We start from the raw sequence: 24,038 nt of genomic DNA, 5'->3' as shown, positions 1-24,038 counted from the left end.
CACCTCCTCACCTTATTTATACCATGTAACACGACTGTCCTTGCAATTGACTTTGCACGGTGACATTGGTAGAACTACAGGAGCTTTGTGACCACAACACAACATCACAGTCATGAAAGGAGAACAGGGAGGATATTAAAGAAATCCATTAACAGTATTAAACCGGAAAGTAAACATTCTCACTTACACAAAACACACATTCAGTTTACATATTGCTTTGGGTTGGGAGAATCCAGTTGTTTCTCAGGATCTTGAGTGATTTAAGCCAAGACAGTCAATGTGTCCATCTAGAAAAATTACTGTGTAACTGATCAAATGAAAATACAACCTGCCAGTGCAGCCATAGCTCCTCCAACTAGTTGACTAAATGCAACATAAAATTGGCATTCAAAAGACATTCGGAAATGCATAAAGATGTGCAGGGAATGAAGATATACAAGTTATCTGTGGGTAGATAAATGATGGTCTTGGCATCTTGTTTGGCACAGATATTGCGGGTTGAAGGGCCTGTTCTTGTGCTGTAATGTTCTATGTTCTATGATCTAACAGAGCACACAAATACACATGAAGATCGACATAAAGTGCTGGAGTAACTCAGGGGACAGGCAGCAACTCTGGAGAAAAAGGATGGGCGACGATTCGGGTCGGGATCCTTCTTCAGTTCCTCCAGCATTTTATGTCTATCTTTGGCTTAAACCAGCATCTGCAGATCCTTTCTAAACACCAATACACATGTCTCCCTGCAGTCGGTCCCAATACAACAATATGGAGAAAAACCATGCTTGCCTTGCTATCCCGGGATGCTGAGTACACTTACCGCACCTCTACCACTGTCACGGAGGTAACATTATCTCAGGAGTCTTATTAGATTCAAATATCAGTTATACAGTGGGCACTGTCGAGCTGTATTTAATATATTTGCCCAGAGCTTACTTTCATATTTCCATTTGTTGTACAGGGGCATTTCTTCAATGGGTTGGCAATATATCAATGGAATGATGTCAGCCCGAAGCATTAGCAATTGTACAATATCTAGGAGCATGCACTTTTGCACGTCAGGAGTCAAAAATATTTGGTTAGAAACTACGGCAGTGGTGTGTGACTGCTTTAACACTGAGAGAGCTTAGAGTCAAGCTGCACAGAGAGCTACTGTCAATGACAGATAGGGGACGGGCTATCTCCGTATGCCCTTGTTTCATGTTTCATCAAGTTGGCCGTGGCTGAATTCAGTGGGGAGGTGACAGATTATTATTATTATTTTTATATTTTTATTAGAAGCAATGTACAGTAGTATAAACTGTGGCATGTGACAAAATGCATTTAATGTACATCTTCCATGTTTAATTTAACAAGAAAGAAGTAGAACAAGAGAGAAAGAGCGAGAAAGAGAGAGAGTGAAATAAATAGTGAATGTGTAACTACCAGATACTGCAGTCCAGGAGTGAATGAGTGAAAGCCGAATGAAGAAGAAGACAAAAACCAAAAATAATAAAGAAAAAGAAAAAAGGGACCGTTACGTGTTGATATACCTGCTTCATTTCTCACCACACCCATCACCCTGTCCAGGGGGGGGGGGGGGTGACAGGTTACTACTGACCATCATTTTCAAAAGAGGGGCACAGTGCCGTGAATGCAATGTGGGAGAGAAACTGTACTTTGTATTCAAGGAACCACCTGGGGCAGGAGAAAGAAAGAGTGATGAGTGAACTGCAGCAGAGAGAGGAAGAGAGAGTGTACATGAGTGAGCAGGAGAGGGAAAAATTACAAATTAAACCAGAACCAGAGAGACATGTTGATATGGCTTAAACCATGCCATTTATGCAACAGAGTCAGTGTGTGTGAATCTGCCTTGGGTGGAGATTGTTATTGTGGTGTCAACACTGGCAGGGGACGAGTTACTTGACATTTTAGGATACCACAAAATTATCTTCAGCCCATGGCATACAATGAACTGCATTAGACACTGGCTATTTCATATGAATACACTGCTGCCAGTTTCTGCACATCGCATTAAAATGTTTATAAATAATGAATTAATCTATTTTAGTCAAGAGACGTTGAGGAGAAATATTCCCCGAGAAACTGAACAAACTTCCTGTTCTTTTTTTCAGCAAAGTGTGACTGGATTTCTATCAAGGGACTGAATAGGCAGCATTGACACTGACTTTAAGCACAGTACCCCCAACAATGAAGCACTCTCTCAGTGTCACTCTGGAGATGATGAATTAAGGCCGTTGGTATTGACACTCAATCCACAACCTCTGCCTCTGGGGTGAAGATTCCAGAAGCACAGTGACCAGAGCATTTTCACACAGAAACATAGAATATAAGTGCAGGAGTAGGCCATTTGGCCCATCGAGCTAGCACCGTCATACACAATGATCATGGCTAATCATACACAATCAGTACCGTGTTCCTGCCTTCTCCCCATATCCCCAGGCTCCGCTATCTTTAAGAGCTCTTTCTAACTCTCTCTTGAAAGCATCCAGGGAATTGGCCTCCACTGCCTTCTGAGGCAGAGAATTCCACAGATTCACAACCCTCTTTGTGAAAACGTTTTTCCTCGTCTCCGTTCTAAATGGCTTACCGCTTATTCTTAAACTGTGACCCCTGGTTCTGGACTCCCCCAACATCGGGAACATGTTTCCTGCCTCGAGCGTGTCCAAACCCTTAATAATCTTATATATTTCAATAAGATTCCCTCTCATCCTTCTAAATTCCAGTATACAAGCCCAGCCACTCCATTCTATCAACATATGACAGTCCCGCCATCCCAAGAATTAAACTTGTGAACCCTCAATAGCGAGAATGTCTTTCCTCAAATTTGGAGACCAAAGCTGGACACAATACTCCAGGTGAACGTGCAAACTCCAAACAGACAGTACCCATAGGATCAAACCCAGGTCTCTAGTGTTCTAAGACAGCAACACTATCGCTGCGCCACCATTTATAATTTTAATCAATTATTTTTATTTATACTTTTCTGTTACATTTATAATTGTAACTGTCTAAATGACATTGTAATTCTCACATGAATTGTAATTCAACATAAAGTATGGCACGGTGGTGCAACGGTTGGGTTGCTGCCTGACAGCGACAGAGACCCAGGTTCGATCCCAACCACGGGTGCCGTCTGTGTGGAGTTTGTACGTTCTTCCCGTGATCGCATGGGTTTTCTCCAAGATCTTTGGTTTCCTCCCACACTCCAAAGACGTACAGGTTTGCAGGTTAATTGGCTTGGTATAAATATAAATTGTCCTTAGTGTGTGCAAGGTAGTGTTAATGTGCGGGGATTGCTGGTCGGTATGGACTCGGTGGGCCAAAGGGCCTCTTTCTATGCTTTGTCTCTAAACTAAACAACAAAGGAGGCTGCAGAAGGTGGTGGCCATTTCCCAGTCAATTATAGGAACTGGCTTTCCCACCATCAAAGGGATTTACAAGAAGTGCTGCTTCAAGAGGCATCTAATATCATCAAAGACCACACCGCCCTGACCACACTCTCATCTCGCTGCTACCATCAAGATGGTGGCACAGGAGCCTGCGAACCATACCTCCAATTTCAAGAGCAGTTTCTTCCCATCAGCAATGAATCAGCCTGTACAGCCCCAACCACAACCCAGCTCTACACCAAACCACCAAACAATCTCCATATCACCGTCCATAGCTCTTGTTTCCCTTTCCCCTGAAGGGTCTTGCCCCAAAACATCACCTATTCCTTTTCTCCAGAGATGCTGTCTGTACCGTTGAATTATTCCAGCTTTTTGTGTCTATCTTCGGTTTAAACCAGCATCTGCAGTTCCTCCCTACACCAAACAACAATGGACTTCTCTACTATTGTTGCTTTATGTAATTTGGTTTTTGCACTATCAAGGTTAAGTTTGCTTAGATTAACAGATCATTTATCATTTATTTATTTTTGTCTCTAATGTGCATGCAAAGCTGCCACTGGTAAGAATTTTGTTGTTCCGTTTCATATGCGAAATGAACACTCTGACTCTGGAACAGTTTTTACACTGGGGAAGAATACAAATTTGTGCCGATCGTTTGGTTTGTGTAGAATCGAGATCAGGTTCACATTACGAGTTACAATTGCATGAAATTGCTGATCATTTCACTTGGCTTACTGTGAGTACAGCAGACACAATGAGGTGTATTTACTGGCAGCCAGCCACAGATTACTCCATAGTGAATTACCTGAAGGCCTCTCAGGCATTCAGAGTATTTGAGTATGCACTGAACCAGAATAGACCTGTGTACATCCATATGTACTAATCAGCCAATACCGATTGCTACTTTTCAACCAGCAGGAACAATTTTCTCAACTATTTTCCCTATTCTGTGGGAATCAATGCTTTGTCATACAAGTCACTAGGCAGGCGATCTATAAAGTCCTCTCGATGAAGTTTGAAGATTGGCCCAGGATCAATAACCAGGATAAGAGTCATGGAGTCATACACCCATCGGCCCTACTTGCCCACACCAACCAACATGTCCCATCTACACTAGTCCCACCTGCCTGCATTTGGCCCATATCCCTCTTAACCTGTCCTCTCCATGTACCTGTCTAAATGGTTAAGGAAGATAAGTTCTTCTCTATGAAGATGAGCCCACTACTAATAACCTGCATAATTAAACCTCAGTCTCGGTGTGAACACAATCATTAAATATACAGTTGTTATATATATTATTTTGGTGTTTTTACACATCTTATGGTAATGCACAGCCACAGGAGAGGAACACGACACAGAAATAATGAGATAATTCCATAGTGATCTACAGCAACATCAGTGGCAACCACCTTGGAGTGGTGGTTACACGTTGAAAAATTAGTACCAGATCACAAAACATCTGCGTGTTACTTTTCACACAATAGAAGTTCATCTATCTGGAAATATCCTCAAGTTTCAGCATTGCAATGTATAAATTGTTGCTTCAAAGATTTTATCTCCAACAATTATCCTGGATCTATTTCACATGTTGATTATCCCTTGATCATAGAATCATTTCCTGACAGTAGTTCTGGATGGAGCTAGTAGACTAGTAAAGGATTCAACTTTGATCCCCTTAAGTTTGCCACATAATAATATTACAGATTGGTTTTTCACCCCGTTAATTATCATTCATGTCATGCAAGTTCCCATCTTTGAAACCCTTTTCACAGTGAAAAGTTTAAGAGAGTCTGGTCTTTCTTCAAACCTGAGAAATTCAGATCAGCCTTTCTTTGTCGATTTTTCACTGGCCCCATGTGGATATGGACTGGTCAAAAGCAACGTGTGTTCAGACATAACTTTATCCAAGTTAGATTTTACTGTGCCTGCCATCCCCTGATCACTACAAACTATCTACACATTTTAATCGTTGTGCTCTTTCTATTCTCCCTTCTTTCATATTCTTAAGTTTAATATTCTTAACATTTAGTTTCCTTATCCCAGGAAAGGAATTCTATCCCTAAGCCAACCCCCATGCCACAGATAGCGATTGCATGCTACATTATCTCCTTTAGTGGTTCAATGGCAAGTTTGGTCCAATGATGTTCTGGTAAACTGTTTGCCATAATAAAGATGCTATATAATTGCAAGCTCAAAAGATCATAAGTTCTAGGAGCAGAATTAGGCCATTCGGCCCATCAAGTCTACTCCACCATTCAATCATGGCTGATCTATCTTTCCCAGAATTTCACACATTCACCACCCTCTAACTAAAGAAATTCCTCCTCATCTCCTTTCTAAAGGTACATCCTTTTATTCTAAGGATATGGCCGCTGATACTAGACTCTCCCATGAGTGGAAACATCCTCTCCACGTCCATCTTATCCAGGCCTTTCACTATTCGGGAAGTTTCAATGAGGTCCCCTCTCATTGTTCTATACCCTAGGGAGCTATACTTAGGAGGTTTGCTATTCCATTAAATTGGATGTTGAGCAGTTCATTAACGTACTTGGTCCACTTTTGGCTGCACTCATAGAGATTTCAAAAGCTTTCATGGAGATAGTTTATTTACCATCAAGAAGCACAAAGGCAGTAAGGGCATGGAGGCATCAATATCTCCAAGTTCTCTTGCCAGTCACACACTTCCCTGACCAAGAGGTATATTCATGGGTTGAAATTTTAGAACTCTACCCAATACAATGTAGGAGTAACTTCATCAAAGGACTGCGGCAGCTGAGAAAGACTAGCACAATTAGGGATAGGCAATAAATGCTAGCCTTCTCACGGTCCAGATCTCAATAGATAAATGTGAACCAAAAAAAGCCTTCCTTAAGGCAGTATTTTACATTGGTCCATATTAAACTTCTTCCACCTTCCCCAAGTACCAACCTCCAAACTAACATTTTAAACCCAATGCATTCTATGTTTTTTGAATCTCTTCTTCCAAGATAGCAGTCTTTCCCAGTTTGATGTTTTCTGAAAATCGTACCGAGTTTCTCAAACCCCGTCATGAATGAGAATTAACAAAAATAAAAGCCTCATTCATTTTCTCTGAAGTGTCATAGAATATTTTGCACATTTCAATATTTTTAACAGCCCTTCCTATCCTCCAGAAAATGTATGTCCGCTCCTAGAAGAAGAAATCAAAATTTCCCAAAGCTTCAGAAATATAACTATTTTCTGCAAAATGTCCCACATTTGGCCAGCACAAAAATAAAGTCAGAGTGGATGGATGTTCTCCTTCCAAATATCTGTCTCAAGATATTTTGCACTGAAATGCCATCCATTATTAATGATAGATTAAACAAATTATTATGCTGGATCAGACAATAATGCACCATATCTTTGTTCACATTGGTTGATTCTAATTGAATCTTGTCACCAGATATTAAGAAGTAGCCCTTCAAATGAAGGTAATAGGGGTAATGAAACTCATTCTTCTACAAGGCCAAAAACAGTTTTGACTGAATTTCACCGAGCCAGGGCACAAAGCTGTGGGATTAAGACACTCAAATGAAAATATGGTGGAAATGAAAAGGCAGACAGTGTTAAGGGTGCATAGACACAAGGAACTGCAAATGCTGGCTTACAACAACAAAAAAGACCCAAAGTACTGGAGTAACTAAGCAGGTCAGGCAGTATCTCTGGAAAATATGGACGGGCGATGCTTTGCGTTAGGACCCTTCTGCAGTCCCGACCCAAAACATTGCCTATGCACGTTCTCCAGAGATGTTGCCTGACCCGCTACATTACTCCAGTACTTTGTGTCTTTTAGTGTTGGTTATGAATAACTTACTTTTCTCTTTATGTATCCTGGGAATATATCAAAATCACCATCATAAAAGAAACAAAGCAGCAAAACGAAATTCCCCTAACCTCTTTTCTTCCAACAAGGACCCTCCCTTATAGAGTAGGAGATGTCGTTGAATTCTATGTCCACTGCAGGGCGCTTGGGGAGGTGGGAGAACCGCTGGGCCTCTGTGATATGGTTTTCCACCTTCTTCAGGTGTGTGGTGAGGAGAGGCGCATCCTGGGACCCTCCATTGCATACAGTGTCTTCCAGAGCAATTGACACACAGCTGGCATCAGGTGGCTTTTCAGCCATAACTCCACGCTGTGGGGGGAGAGAGAGAGAGAGAGAAAAGTAAAGTTAGGAAGATGGTTTGTCCTCTGCCCTAACATATTACGGGAACTGAGCTGTGTCTGCCACTTGGTTTTCTCGTGATTTGTTTCTGAGGGTAATGGTTATTGATCGATTACAAGCCGACACCCTCCCGCAGCTATCATTACTCTACCTCATCTAGCCCAGCATCCTATGAATCCATCGCATATTTCTAGCTACATCTTTATCACATCAGTTCCATGATTTTCCACACCAGTGATATCCAAAAGCCTCTTAAATGCCACCATCGTATCTGCCTCCACCACTACCCCTGGCACTCATCACTCTTTGTGTAAAATAAAATTGCCCAGCACATTGCCTTTAAATGTAGAAACAAAGAACTGCAGATGCTGGTTTATACCAAAGATCGACACAAAGTGCTGGAGCAACACAGCAGGTCAGGAAGCATCTCTGGAGTAAAAGGATGAGTGACATTTCGGGTCAGGACCACATCAGTGCTGTCTTCCTTGCACACCCTCCATTCCCTCCACCATCGTTGATGAGGGTCCCAACAGTGTCTAATCCATTTTTCACATTTCCACTCTCAAAGGTAGGACTCCTCTTGTCCTCACCATATACAGTTAGCAGATCATTTTGCTGGCATAAGGAAAGCATCAGCATGGCAGCATCAACACACAGAGAGGCACACTTGAGGTCACATACATTCAATGCTACATCCCTTGGGAGAATAGGTCAATGATTTGTGAAATCCACAAGCCGTGCAAGATTTTCTTTTTTGTTTTGTTATTTGTGAATGGGAATTCAGTGAAGTTAATCATAATCATTATCATATTTTATTAGCCAAGTATGTTTTGCAACATACGAGGAATTTAATTTGCCGTACAGTCATAGCAATAAAAAGCACCAGAACACACAGAATACATTTTAACATGAACATCCACCACAGTGACTCCTCCACATTCCTCACTGTGATGGAAGGCGACAAAACGTTCAATCTTTGCACCCAAGTTCACAACCTGTGCATTCTCGTCACTATGTTGTGTGCTTAAATTTATATACGTTTCCTGTGGGTCAGAAGTTCATTTTCTGATTTTCCATTCCCACTGATCCTTGGTGTCAGCCTCTGAAATCTTCTCGTGCAACAGAGTTCACAGCTTTCTTTAGCGAAAACTGCAAGGATCTGCAGAGATCTCTCCCAGCACCCACCCCATCATCAGCAGTGGATTTAAAAAGTAGACGAATAATATATTTTCCACACCATCTGTGTGAAGAGGGCTCCTGCCAACTCAGCCGAATCTGCAGATACCATTAAAAAACCCTCAAAGCTGCAGTGACAACCAAAATCACCATTGGCCATGTCCGTCAGTGTGGAGGAAATACAATATTTATAAGATATATGCCTTTTGAGAAAATATTCTGTTGAGGCAAACTTCCCCGCGCTGTTAAAAAAAATTATGCTGCAATTTTTGTTTTCACTGCAGTCTGAGATATACGAAGAAATGTTGCAGAATTGTCTTTGAATCAATGAGCATATTGTCTGAAGAAGGGTCTCAACCCGAAACATCACCCATTCCTTCTCTCCAGAGATGCTGCCTGTCCTGCTGAGTTACTCCAGCTTTTTGTGTCTATCTTCGGTTGAGTCTGAAGAAGGGTCTCAACATGAAACATCACCCATTACTTCTCTCCAGAGATGCTGCCTGTCCCGCTGAGTTACTCCAGCTTTTTGTGTCTGTTATGTATTATGATCTGGTTCTCTCCTAACCCTCTGGAACTGTTCAGCAGACTCACAAGGTCTTGGAAAGCAAACTAAAATATTACAATATTTTTGGCAAATAACAATAACTGCAATGCATATATGTTAACACATGATGGACATAGAATTGCAAGTCTTCCTTCTCGAGTCACTGGAAAGATGGAAACCATGCATCAAGGAAAAGGTCGTCAGTACTTCATATTGCGAGCAGTTTCTGGCCCCATATCAGATGAAGGAAGTGCTTGGCATTGAAGAGGGTCCAGAGGAGTCTAGGCCTGCACTCGCTGGAATTTAGAGGGATGAGGAGGAATTTCATTGAAACCTACTGAAAGGCCTAAATAAGAGTGGATGTGGAGAGAATGTTTCCAATATTGGGAGATTCTAGGATCAATGGACACAGCCTCTGAGTAAAAGGACGTAACTTTAGAATGGAGATGAGGAGGAATTTCTTTAACCAGAGCATGATGAATTAGTGGAACTCATTGCCATTGACGGCTGTTCGAAAAGGATATTGATAGGTTCTTGATTAGTAGAGGCATCAGGGGTTAGGGGTGAGGGCAGGAGAATGGGGCAAGAGGGAAAAATAGATCAGCCATGGTCGAATGGCATTGCAGGCTCGAAGGGCCGAATGGCCTAATTCTGCTTTATGTCATGATCATATATATCTTCACAAATTCACCATTATAATTTGGTTGCCATGTTACACACCACACTTTGAGAGCAAACTACCCATAGATCCTTTAGTTATTTAGTGCACAGAAATACTCAACAAGTGAGAAAATGATGTTGGTGAAATTGTGCAATAAAAATAAATTTGGAGTTGCGGCCCATAACACATCTCCGGTGACACGGCTTAACTGCCAATGAGTTTAGAACGTGTTATCTATTGCCACAGTGTGATACCCATGTAGTGTGTCCACACGGCAAGTTACTTATCACAGCCATCACATCCATCTCACGCCTCATGGGGTTCAACAGAAACAAATAAGCCCTTCAAGCAGCGAGGATGCCTGGCTACGCTCTGAGCTGGGGAGCAATACACCACGTAAGAGATGCAAAAGGAATAACGAGCAAAGAAACTAACATTAAAATGTATTATTTGCGTCACGTAACAATCACTGCAGTGTGTGTGAAATATTTTGACAGACGTGATGAACAGAACTTCAAGCTTTTCTTTCTCAGTCATTGGTTATAGAATACAGACCAAACAAAGGAAATGTTATATTTGCACCATGTAAAAGTCACCTTGATTTTGCCAGACCTTGATGTGTTTTGTAAGAGCTACAGGATGAAAGTGTGTCTATTGTCTAATGAGCTGAAAGCGTATTAATCATAGAAAATGAGAAATGAAACCGACGATTAGCATCTCACCACTTTATCACACTATTATAGCGATGTTTGCATCTCCTAAAAACACAAATACATTATGTTCTTCATGTTGACTGCAAGATTGTTCTGAAGGATGGAGCAAACCGTCAGAAGAATATTTGCCACTTAACAGTATCTGTGAGTAGGTACCACGGTCACATACTATTGAAGATAATGCCAAGTGATTTACCACCTTTCAGGACAATGTTCTGGGTTGGTGAATACCCAATAGGGCTAATGAATCAACAGTGTGCTTATTTCTACCATGTAAATGTAATATTTTTCAATAAATAAGAATCCAAAACTCAAAAGAACAAGGCCTATTCATGAGATGCATCTTCCAAAAGAGATGTTTCAAAAATGATTCTAGAGGCATACTTACACGGCATACAGAAAGCTTGCATTAAGGGTTAGCTTTAGTTTAGAGACAGCGTGGAAACAGGCCTTTCGGCCCACTGTGTCTGCGCCGACCAGCGATCACCCGATAGACAAACACTATCCTACACACACTGGGGACAATATACATTAATACCAAGCCAATGAACCTCCAAACTTGTGTGTCTTTGGAGTGTGGGACGAAACTGGAGATCCCGGAGAAAATCCACGCAGGTCACAGGGGGAATGTACAAACTGCGTATGGATAAGCACCCAGAGACAGAATCAAACCCAGGTCTCTGGTGTTGTAAGGCAGCAACTCTACCGCTGCGCCACTGTGCCGCCCACAACTTGAAGATGTGTTACAATGACCATGAGAGATTAACAGGTCCAGAAAGAAGCATTTCAACACTTAGAACACTTTGCCAGAATGCACAGCTGACACCTGGAACCTCGTTGCATTTCCATTTACTGCGATGAAATAAGTAACAAGATTCATAAGGTCAAAAACCACATGGGCTTTAGGATAAACCTTTTTCTCCAGGACTTATCAATCTAATTTTATCCATGATCATCTGCTCCATGCGCAGCGGTTGAGAGCCCCCCCCAATTCTCCCTTTGATGTGCAAGTGTGCTGGCTCCCAATGCACCCACTCCCATATTTCCAGTCAGTGGTCCAGCTGACTTCAAACTACCTGGCAGATGACAGATACAGCTCAAAGGAACAAAGACCAATTTCTCCACATTCACCATTTGTCATTTGTGCTTTGTCCTAACCTGTGTGCTAATGGGACCATCTTTCCTTCATGAATGTTCAGGCAATATTTCAAGTCTGAGTCAATATTGAATCTAAAGAAGGGTCTCGACCCGAAAGGTCACCCATTCCTTCTATCCAGAGATGCTGCCTGTCCCACTGAGTTACTCCAGTATTTTGTATCTATCTCTAAATATTTCAACAAGTTATGGAGTCATAGTGATACAGCACGGAAAAAGGCCCTTCGGCCCAACTCGACCATGCCGATCTAGATGCCTTATCTAGGTTAGTCTCATTTGCCTGTGTTTGGCCCAAATCCCTCTAAACTTTTCCTATGCTTGTACCTGGCCAAATGTCATTTAAATGCTGTTATAGTACCTGCCTCAACTACTGCCTCGGTTTGACCCTTTTATATACCCGCCACCTCTGAGTGAAAAGGTTGTCCCTTATGTTTGTATTAAATCTTGCCGCTTTCTTCTTAAACATTTGTCCTCTTGTTTTGATTCCCATACCTTGGGTAAAAGTCTCTAATGCATTTCTTTGTTTCTCTCGACAAGTTATGTATTTATTCGCATGAAACTCATCTCTACCTCTGTCCCAAGGCTCCGAAACGGTCTTATCTTTCAGGTTTCTCTTCCTCCTCAGAAACATCAGGTTAAACACTGTTCAGTCTTGATCGTATCCTGAGATAGCCTCCTAAAAGCTCCAAAAGATACACACACATCAATCGAATGATGCGTATCTTGGAAAGGAATGAACCACAGGCAGTATCTTCCCCAAAGACCACTAAACACTTCCCTTTAGGAAGACACTGGGGAGATATAACTAGCAGTTAAAGCAACTGGAGAATATTTAATCATTTCCTCGTAAAGGAAGCATTCTAAGAATCCCCAAATTATTTTTCGCCACAAAGGTGCAAAGCATATTTCTTCAGACCCAACAACAGAAGTCAGACTGATAATATGTTGACTCCCTTTGCTAAAACTTAAATATCCTTCAATTAAATAACCCACTTTTGGCGTAAGTTGATGTAAAACAAGAGCTGTTAAAGGTTCTGAGTTTGTATTTGTTTTTTTGCCACAAAGGCTGTGCAAAGCATATTTCTTCAGACCTTTCAACAATGTAACAAAGAGCTAGCACGAGCTAAATTAGAAAATAATCCCACCTTCCATGGCGGGCTGTACTTCTACCAAGTTCCTAATATAACAATGTTCAGGACATGATTCTTACACCTTGAGGGGAGTGTGGAAGAGAGGCAGTTGAGACAAAAGAATATTATGACACAAGGCATGGCGAGAAGCAGGAGAGACTTGTGTTAATGCCACGTCTCAAATATAACCTTCAGAAATGGAATGTTGGAGAGATTGCTAAAACATACAGTGCAAAATTATGGTGTAAAAATACCAAGAGAACCTTTACAAGTGTATACATTACTCGCCCAAGTCTAACAAGGGGATACACAGGGGAGTATTAATGTGTTCTGTGATGATAAACATACAAAATAGAAGTCGGATCAATCTTAGACCCCTCGTGCCTACTCTGCCATGAGATAAGACCATGGCTGATACCCTTCAGCACCAGCTCTTGATTCCCTTCATCATTGTATTTCAAAAGCTGATACAGTGGAGATTGAGGAAGCGGTGGCACAAGGTCCTACTGAAACTAGTCCAGAAGTGACAGCTTCCTCAAGTGAAGAAGATAGAACACCAATGATACTACAGAATGATTCTCGACGCTGCCAGCACTGTTCGAACAAGAACATTTGTCGCAGACGCAGATAATTGCCAAGAAGATGGATGTGGCCAGGAAGCTGAATTTGTAGCAGTGTTTGAAGATAGTGATTTCATCTCCACCAATGTTCAGATACAGGACACTTCCTGACACCCAGAATTGGATGAGCAGAAGTCAGACTGATAACATGTTGCTTCCCTTTGCTAAAACTTAAATATCCCTCATTTCCATAACCCACTTTTGGCGTAAACTGATGGAAACTAAGAGCTGTGAAAGGTTCTGAGTTTGTATGAGTTGACACCACAAAGGCTGTGCAAAGCAAATTTCTTCAGACCTTTCTTTATAGGTGGAATTAAGTTGTATTGTTTGTCGATAGTTAAGTCACCTGGATTTTTTGAACGCATCAGGCAGAAAGGAATGGAACACATAGAATATAGGAACAGAAGTCAGCAATTTGGCCCTTCATGCTCTGCATATTCAGTATGATCATGGCTGATCATCCATATTTAGTACTCTTTTCTAGCTTTCTTCGCATGTACCTCGATCCCTCAAGTTCTATGAACTACATCAAACTTCTTGAATGTATTTAATGATCCGGCTTCAACTATTTTCTGTTAGAGAATTTCACAACTAACAACTAACCAAAAATATTAATTAAACTAAATACGTGCACTCCTACAAAGAGTAATGTATTTGCTAGTACATTTACCTTTTGTGTTACATTGGAATATAACAACAAAAAAAGTAATTCATGACTACTCCGCCTTTCAATATGATTGTGCCAATATTTCACTTAAGTGCATTTTTCTGCACTAACTCCATATTCTTTGATCTGCTTAATATCTAAAAACCTATTGATCTCTGTCTTAAGTGTACTCAGCACTAACCCTCCACAGCCTTCCAAATATTCATTACAATCCAGACTAAGACATTTCTTCTCATCTCAGAAGATAATCCTTTGTGATTTTGACCCCTGGTTCCAGATGCCCCATCAGTGGGGAGCACCATCCATGCATCCGTCCTGTCAAACCTTGTACGGATTCTATAGCAATATTGCCTCGTATTTTTCTCGAAAGCCTGTGCCCTATTTCCTCTATGGACAAAACTCTCTTCACAAGGATAACAGGTGGAACTTTAATGCACCTTCCTCTATCACAAGCTTTTCCTTCCTTAGGTAGACAGATCAGATCCGTACACAGTGCCCCAAGTGGGCTCTCACCAAGCTTGTCTGTAATTGCAAACAGGTTTCTTCCCTCCTGCATTCAAACCTTGTTCAAATGAAAGCCAATATACTGTTTACCTTTCTCGTTGCATTCGGCCCCTTTACATTAACTCGTAATAAGATATTTTACAATGAAACCTAGGCCACCTTCTGAATACCTTTTCTGCTTTTCTCTTGAACTTTGAGAATTTGAACAACGTCAGAAATGCGTTGTGTTATTAGCTCATCAGGTTATGAATTGTTGGCATTTAAAATATTGAATTTGAGATTTTTTCTAAAGATATAGACAACCCAAACTAACAAAGGAAATGCTGCATGAATCTTGCTCCAAATGGTGGCGTGATCCCGGCCTAATCCCTACACAATAGGGATTGATTGGGTGGAGATTCAGACTACATGCAATCTACAGCTCTGTCCCACCTATGGGAAAGGGAAAAACAGGTGCAAGAGTAGGCCATTCAGCCCTATGGGCCAGCACCGCCATTCAATATGATCATGGCTGATCATCTCAAATCAGTAACCCCCTGTTCCTGCTTTTTACCCATATCCCTTAATTTCTTTAACCCTAAGAGCTAAACCTAACTCTCTCTTGAAAACAAATTGATAATGTACTAGCAAGTAAATGCTGAAAACAGAGAAGAAGTAAAAATAAAGAGAACATTCTTGAAATATAATATTTATTTTCTCCAACAGAGAGCCCAGTGAAAACTATTGTTCCACTATCATCATAAAGAACCATTCCTGGCGCCAAGCAGACTGTTAGCAGAAGATAATATTGACCGAGGCATAATTACCACCACAGCCACTGGAAACTCTTTGCCTCTCAGGAAACATTACAAACGTGTTCTGCCCCTTCCAGATTCCCCTGCAGTTCCTTTCACAAGTGTTTATTGTTTTGATTCACTCAATTACCTTAAAGCTGGTTCATCTGCTGTAGAAGATGACAATGGTCATTAATTGTTGGCTTGCAGTTCATCCCAATGGGCTTCATTAGACTTACACTCTGACCACTGAAATCATAAGGTCATAAGGGATAGGAGTAGAATTAGGCCATTCGGCCCATCAAGCCTACTCCACCATTCAAGATCTATCTCCGCCTCATAAACCCATTCTCCTGCCTTCTCCCCATAACCTCTGACACCTGCACTAATCAAGAATCTATCTATTTTAATCTCTGCCTTAAAGATATCCACTGACTTGACCTCCACAGCCTTCTGTGGCAAAGAATTTCACAGATTCACCACTTCTTCAAAAGTTGGGGGTCGCAAGTCATTGAACAGAAACCCTAACCAATCCTGCCTTATGTTCACGATCCCTTTCAAACGTGATAAAAGGGTAAGGTGCCAGTATCCTACACTCCCCATTGACACTGAAAACCCTCCATGGACACAGGTGAAGTCAACAAAGCAGAACCTGAGCAAGGACCCATCTAATCTATCGATATCACCCATGAATTGCACACATTGCTCCGCTGGACTAGCTGGCATCAAACAAGACTCAAAGGAGCTGCAAAAGCCTAGGTGGATACATGACTTTCCAAACCATCATTCTCTGAAGCCCATGCCTCTTTCAACGTTGACCTACTGAGTCTCTCCGCTCCGTCGACGCTAGGAGTTGGGTGGGCACTTAAGACGGTGGCAGGAAGCAGGAGATCAACTCTTAAGTGTATTGATTAAAGCAGACCTCTGAATTATTAATCGGCCGCATGCCTGCCGAGAACTCGCTACTTACTGCAGGAAGGCAAAACCCTCAGCGAGAGACCGCGGCACAATAATAAATCTCAAGAATTATATTTCACCGTTCAAAGCTTCTACCCTAATGATTGCAAACTAGCAACAAGGCTGCTGCACTGTAACTGGGGCGGTTTAACATTTGGCGTGAGAGTGTTATCGTGGTCTCAAAGCGCATCTTGCCAACTCCAGGGCATGCATAATCCAAGGGCGTTGGGGTCCATGTCGCTTCTGCGACCAACCTCTAGAGATAAGGGTTGTTCTAACGGACAGGATCCAGCCGGTGATAATATTCGCTCGCGTTAAAAAGGGAGACAGGCGGAGGAGAACAGACTGCGGATGTCTTTGGGAATGAATGATGTGCAACTAGAGAAGAGAGGGGGGACATCCATTGTAACTGTAGAAGCCAGCCGAGACCGCCGTCAAAATCAAATCAAATAGCAAATATTTCACATGCACAAAACTGGGCGTAAAACTGTTCCGAAATAATATCGCTGCGAATTATATGCTCTGTCGTCACTGAGAAACTAATTTGGCAAAGGAAAAAAATAACCATGATATAATTTAAAAGCTAGTATCTACTCAAAAGATTACAGCAGGCGCTCCATACCTCTGTGTTAATGCGGTGTGTAGATTACAGCGTCGCTCGGGACCCTACAGTCGATCCCCTCTTACCCACCCCATAGAGTTGCCGCTCCGATTATTCCGTTTACAGCACACACGCCCTCTCTACTCCAGCGTCTAATCGGAAAAGCAGCTTTAATCCTTCCTTGTTTAAACCATGGTTTCAAAAAATAAATCAATAATGCCAATTAAATCGCTGATGATCCCGCGGGAAGAATTCCTAGTGGTTGAAATCTTTTTGTTTATGTATACCTTACATTCTTAAAACACGTCGCAAACTGCTCCAAATTAAGACACCGAGGTACAGATTCGTTGGGCGACTTTGAGAGCTCTTTGTTCATTGTATTGTCACAGCCGGCAAGCTTGGTCGAGGCGCAGGAGAGTCGCCCAGTTGCGGTGATGTTATTTCAAGGAGGCTGGACTCACTTCTAAAGGAAAGGCACCTGCACCGATGTCTTCCCGTCTTGGGCATCAACAAAAGCTCCCTCCCTCCACACTGGCCTAAAGGGCTTCGCGCTTCAGATGAAGGAAAATCAATGCACAGTATTTTGTGTTCCAATGGTGGGGCCCACCTGTGCTGATCACGGAATCATTTGCAAGGATTGACATATAATTTTCCTCGAAGGTAGGCACAAAATGCTGGAGTAACTCAGAGGGTCAGACAGCATCTCGGGAGTAAAGTTTCGGGTGGAGACCCTTCAGACTGGCATTAATCAGACTTTCAGTGTGAAGAAGGGTTTCGACCCGAAGCGTCACCCATTCCTTTTCTCCAGAGATGCTGCCTGACCCGCTGAGTACCTTGTGTCTACGGTTTAAACCAGCATCTGCAGTTCCTGCCGACACATACAATTTCCCCCTCCTTGCTTCTCTGGTACCTAGACTCTTTTTTTCTCAACTCTGTGAAAGATCCTGAACCTGAACCTTCTCACCACAGATGCTGCCTGACCTGCTGATTTCCCCCACCTTTTTCTGTTTATATTTCAGCTTTTTTAAATGGACTCTTCACTCCAGCTTACCTCCCCCTACTCACCCTACCTCCACCTTATTTCAGCAATGTTTTTTTTGATTGATGAAAAGATGTAGCATAAAACAGGCCCTTCGGTCCACCAAGTCCATGCCAGCCATCAATCAGCTGTTCACACTAGTTCTGACGTCACAGTTTATCCCCCACCCCCTAAACACTAGGGGCATTTTACAGAGGCTAATTACCTACAGCCCCACATGTCTTTGGGATGTGGGAGGAAACTGGGGCAGTGTTGCTGGGGACATTCATTGTCAGATAACAGCATTGTATACTGGGCATGGGCTGGGTAGTTGTTAGGTGTTAGACCCATCCTCTCTTATTCGTAGATGAATGAGCCAGCAATGGTATGGAGTTCACCCTCTGAAATTATGCGCATGTAAGAATTGTCAGCGGCTCACACTGAGGGTGGGATGAGATGAGTTAGAAGGAACTGCAGCTTCTGATTTAAGCTGAAGATAGACACAAAATGCTGGAGTAACTCAGCGGGACAGGCAGCATCTCTGAAGTAAAGGAATGGATGATGTTTTGGGTCGAGACCCTTCTTCACTTTGAAGGGTCTCAAAACGTCACCCATTCCTTCTCTCCAGAGATGCTGCCTGTCCCGCTGAGATGCTCCAGCATTTTGTGGTCAATCTGTTGGGATTGGAAGACCTTGATTGTGGAGCATTTGACCACATTCCCACTAGTCCTGTAGGTTCGCTCCACTCCAGTGGGAAGCGTACTGGAGGCGAGTTGCCACATAGCAGTCAGAAAGATTTGAAACATATTTGAATAATGGCAGGTGCTTGTTTAATTCCAGTTTCAATGCGATTGTGAATCCATTGGTTAGGGTCATGTCTTGCATGTCGTCATAAAGCAAATGTAAGTCGGAGACTAATTTCTGTAGCCAGCCAAATTTGAGGGGAATGCTCCACTGCCCTCCTGCATTGATGGTCAAAAGCTTCAGAGAAATTGAAAAAGATCAATATGATGGTGGATGGTGCTCGCAACATTTTGCCTGGAATATTGGTATTGGCATTGGTTTATTGTTGTCAAATGTACTGATGAAATGAAAACCCACATCTCAATGGTTCAATCAATGGTTTATTTATTATCACATATACCCAGGTATAGTGAAATACTTTTCTTGCAATCAACTCAGCAAGACTATTACCACACATGAGCACAGTCTTCCATTTGACCAGAGTAAACAGAACAGCCCATTGAGTCCATATACAAGAGGTGCCATTTTGGTGCCATTTACAGCTGGCCACAAAGGCCCATTGCAACCGTCACCTCCATTCTGATACAAACCACAATAGTAAACCAATATCAATATACTCCAAGTTTAAAATTGGAGTAAAGATCTATTTAGTCTCTTGGGCCTGTAATTCCATTCAATGTTCTCCTTCCAGTAGTGACGTTGGAGAGGCTGCATTGAACAAGACTGTAATTCCAATTAGTGTGGCATAATGGCAGGAAATCTAGTTGCTAGGAATTTCTGTTGGGGTCTCCTGGGATTAGATCTCCATGGATGTTGCCATCATCAGGATGTCACATCCTTATTGCACTGTGTGACGGAGGGATTGCTATAGAAACTGCCCTGTCCCAACAAAGACACCGGAAACCTATAGTCATGGTACCTCTTCAAGAAACTAATGAAAAGAACATTTGCTTAAAATCCAAAAATGACACGTGAAAATCCTTTGTTCAGGAAAGAAAGTTTATACTTGTGAAATATGACATTACATATTACCATGTTTTAAATTGTTCGATGTGCTTCAGACAGAATCTTACCCCAGACACTCCCCCTTCTCCCCTCTCCCATCAGCCAAGAGGTACAGAAGTGTAAAAAAGCATCACTCCAGATTCAGGGTCAGTTTCTTCCCAGCTGGTGACTGGCAACTGAGCCATCCTATCACCAACTAGACAGTAGTCCTGAGCTACTATCTATCTCATATGAGACTCTCGGACTATCTTTAATCTGACCTTTCTGGAATTTATCTTGCACTAAACGCTATTCCCTTTATCCTGTATCTGTACATGGCGGGCGGCTTGATTGTAATGATGTATAGTCTTTCCGCTGACTGGATGGCATGCAACAAAAAAAACTTTTCACTGTAACTTGGTGCACATGACAATAAACTAGACTAAAAAAAATTAATTGAGTGCATTTACTATGATGTGTACATGGATATGCCTACATAGAACTACCAAAAGCTAATTGACCAACGGATCCACTTTCTTGATGACTGCTTGAAGCTACAGTGCTCAGAATGTGCCCATGGCTTCTGTTTACTTTGAATCTTGAATCATTCAGAGCAGATGGAGCTGTGTACATTATCCAATGCAGGATGGTACATCCCAACAAAAGCAATCCATTAGCTTGAAGCTGAAATAACACTCAGTTGCTGGTAGAGATTGCACAATGCTAATTTCACTGAAATCATCATGGTAGTAACTAAGTCAAGGAGGTATAACACAACTCAACATCCGACGGCATTACTTTTTTTACTTGTTCTTTCCGCACGTTCCTTTCGCTCCTCACACCACTTCATTGCAAGATGGCAACGGCGACTGCGCTTTCCAGAGAAGGATTGACCATCACCTGTTACAATCGCACTATTCTTTAAAAGATATTATCTATCTGTGAATCTATCACTATTTCTACAATGATGTTGACTACTGGAGAGACTGTTGACGGCATGGAAAGACGGCACCCGGGACAGGCTGGGTTAGCTCCCCAGTCTGTGTCTTTCGTGAGAAATAAAGCTACGGAAAGACCTAATGAACCACCGTGGCCTAAAAATCCATCAGGCGAGAATGAAATGCTCGGAGAAGGAGAAAGAGGTGCAGCGCACAGGCCTTGAATCTGGTGAGACGCAGAAGGAGCCCGGCCAGGACTCACCCCACAGAGCCCAGTCCCTCCGCACACTAGAGTCTCCCAACCCCTGCAGAGTGGTTACTAAGATGGCTGATCCGTGGGCGGTTGATGCTGGGACACAAGTCGGGGCCTGATCAACCCCGGCTGGGTCGCCTGGGCGAGGGTGTCTGATGTTGTGAGACCCGAAACACCCGATGACCCCAGGTCACATCACTGAGGATGTGTCCCAGCGCATCTAGAAGACGTATATTTTTCACACTGATATAGTGAGAGATAGACTAAAAAAGTTGGAGTAACTCAGCGGATCAGACAGCATCTCTGGAGCAAAGGGATAGGTGACGTTTTGGGTCGAGACCCTTCTTCAGACTGTGAGTCTTTCCCTTTCCCCTGACTCTCAGTCTGAAGAAGGGTCTCTCCGAAATGTCACCTATCCCTTTTCCCCAGAAATGCTGTCTGACCCACTGAGTTACTCCAGCTTTTTGAGTCTTTGGTTTAAACCATCATCTGCAGTTCCTTCCTACACTAGATATAGGGAGAGGTTGAGCAGGCTAGGACTTTATTCCTTGGAGCGCAGGAGAATGAAAGGTGATGTGATGGAGTTGCATGAGATCATGAGAGGAATAGATTGGGTAAATGCACCATCTTTTACATTGAGCAGGGGAATCAAGAACCAGAGGTCACAGGTTTAAGGTGAGGGGGGGAAAGATTTAACAGGAACCTGAGGGCAACGTTTTTGACACAAAGGAAGGTAGGTAAATGGAACGAGATGCCAGAGGAGGTAGATGAGAATGGTTGTGTCAAAATGTTTAAAAAACATTTGGACAGCTACATGGATAGGATAGGTTTAGAAGGATATGGGGCAAATGCAGGCAGGTGGGACTAGTGTAGATGGGGGCTGTGTGTCAGATTGGCAAGTTGGGCCGACGGGCCCCTTTTGCACGCTGCATGACTCTTTGACTCTGTACACTGTGTCTTCCACTTTGTTCTACCTAATATACTTATGCTTGACATAAATGTATTTGTGTATAGCATTATTTGATTGGAAAGCGTGCAAAACCAAGATTTTAACTGCATCTTAGTATGTGACAATAATAAAGCTAAACTTCTCCCCGTTTCTATCAAACCCTTGCACTGATTAACAGCGAAAAATGGACTGTCAAAAACGAACTGAGTTTAAATATAGATTAGTTATAAATATTGCATTATCTCATGAATTTAAAACATGGTTATATTTCACCAACGCCAGTGTGCATTGGCCAAATTTAAGAATTAAGATTAATAATTAGGATGAATTTAAAACAAGGTCTTGATTAACTCGATGCAAATCGTCAATTATTGCATAATTAAATTAAGTGACTATGCAGTATTTATTTATAATCTCAAGATCGTCAATGTTTCTTCAGTTCCTGGTCTTCATGAGGTCCACACTTACTTGTGTGGTGTGTTCCCCCTTTCTGCCTGCATGTGACACTGAGATGATAAATGGTAATTTTCAATAACATGGAGATTGAGTAAGTCCCTATACCTAGCCATTTAAAATGCAGCATGATACTTCTACAAGATCATTTGCTCTTTGTCATTACTCCACAACTTACAATGACAATGTTTGTCATTTCTCCTCTGGTAATCAACTTAGATCATTGGAAACCAACAGCTTGTTTCAGACTATTTTATGCCATTCAATAAAAACCATCTAAGAAGGGGTGGATCAGCTTATCTCTCTCTCTGTGTGCACTTCCTCACGGAAACATCCGTTTCTTTGTTTTGTAAGAATCACCCTTGACCAGTTTTATTCGATAAAGTGATATTAATGGAGATTTTATCTTTGTTGGGAGATGAAGCTTTTGCTATTTCAGGTTAATCCAGGATCAGTACCAAACTCTGTCAGGTCAGGTGTAGTGTGGATTTGATGAGGAGCAAAGCTTCCTCAATTCAAACTCCCATCCAAGGGCATGTGTTGATGGTTGGGGAGAGGGTGTGGGTTGGGGTTGATGTTTGGCAAGCAGAGTTTACAGACACATGCACACATACTTCCTTCATACTATTAAAGTGTACATATGTGTTAATGGTTGTCGTGTTTGTATTTTTTTAACCGGAGGAGATGTAATGGAATTTCGTTGCACAGTATTGTGCAATGACAATAAACGTATTCATTCATTCATTCATTCATTCATTCATTCATTCATTCATTCATTCATTCAAAAATATGAGTCGCAGGCAGATAAGGTGGTCAAAAAGGCTTTTGGCACATTGGCCTTCATCAGTCAAAGTATAGAGTACAGAAGTTGGGAGATCATGTTGCAGTTGTATAATACGCTGGTGAGACCGCATTTAGAATATTGTGTTCAGTTCTGGGCACCATATTATAGGAAAGATATTGTCAAGCTTGAAAGGGTTCAGAGAAGATTTACGAGGATGTTGCCAGGACTAGAGAGTGTGAGCTATAGGGAGAGGTTGAGTAGGCTGGGTCTCTATTCCATGCAGTGCAGGAGGATGAGGAGTGATCTTATAGGTGTATAAAGTCATGAGAGGAATAGATCGGGTAGATGCACAGAGTCTCTTGCCCAGAGATGGGGAATCTAGGACATAAGTTCAAGGTGAAGGGGAAAAGATTTAGTAGGAATTTGAGGGGTAACTTTTTCACACAAAGGGTGGTGGGTGTATGGAACAAGTTGCCAGATGAGGTAGTTGAGGCTGGGACTATCCCAACGTTTAAGAAACAGTTAGACAGGTACATGGATAGGACAAGATTTTGAGGGATCTGGAACAAGCGCAGGCAGGTGGGACTAGTGTAGGTGGGACATGTTGGTCAGTGTGGGCAAGTTGGGCTGAAGGGTCTGTTTCCACACTGTATCACTCTATGACTCTATGACTATGACTGCATGCATGTGCGGAATCATAAAAGGCAGAATATTTATATTTCTGGGCATTCTCGTTCTGTATTTCATTTCAATCCAATCCTAGAAAAAAAATCCTTCGTTGGCTTAATTTCCCACACTAGACATCTTGGGGCCGCTGAGTAAATTTGCCAGTCTAGCTTTAC

General features: G+C 42.2%; 1 protein-coding gene across 2 annotated transcripts in view; it reads right to left on the bottom strand.

Annotated features, from left to right (window-relative positions):
• Positions 1-24,038, bottom strand: part of abcg4 (ATP binding cassette subfamily G member 4) — a 107,619-nt gene that overhangs the window by 69,802 nt on the left and 13,779 nt on the right. Inside the window, exons 1-2 of one of the 2 annotated variants that reach the window (XM_033049563.1) lie at positions 17,095-17,208; positions 7,305-7,542 (exon numbers count right to left, since the gene is read on the bottom strand). In XM_033049563.1, coding sequence (XP_032905454.1) covers positions 7,305-7,533 — 229 coding nt within the window. In that variant the 5' untranslated portion in view covers positions 7,534-7,542; positions 17,095-17,208. Of the gene's footprint in view, positions 1-7,304; positions 7,543-17,094; positions 17,209-24,038 lie in introns of those variants that run through there. The other variant, XM_033049562.1, reaches the window with a different exon arrangement.

This window comes from Amblyraja radiata, chromosome 33 (genome assembly GCF_010909765.2).
Source record: "Amblyraja radiata isolate CabotCenter1 chromosome 33, sAmbRad1.1.pri, whole genome shotgun sequence".
In the NCBI taxonomy this organism is placed as follows: Eukaryota; Metazoa; Chordata; class Chondrichthyes; order Rajiformes; family Rajidae; genus Amblyraja; species Amblyraja radiata.
The sequence above is the reverse complement of the archived record's forward strand: the minus strand, read 5'-3'. Positions and strand labels throughout refer to the sequence as shown.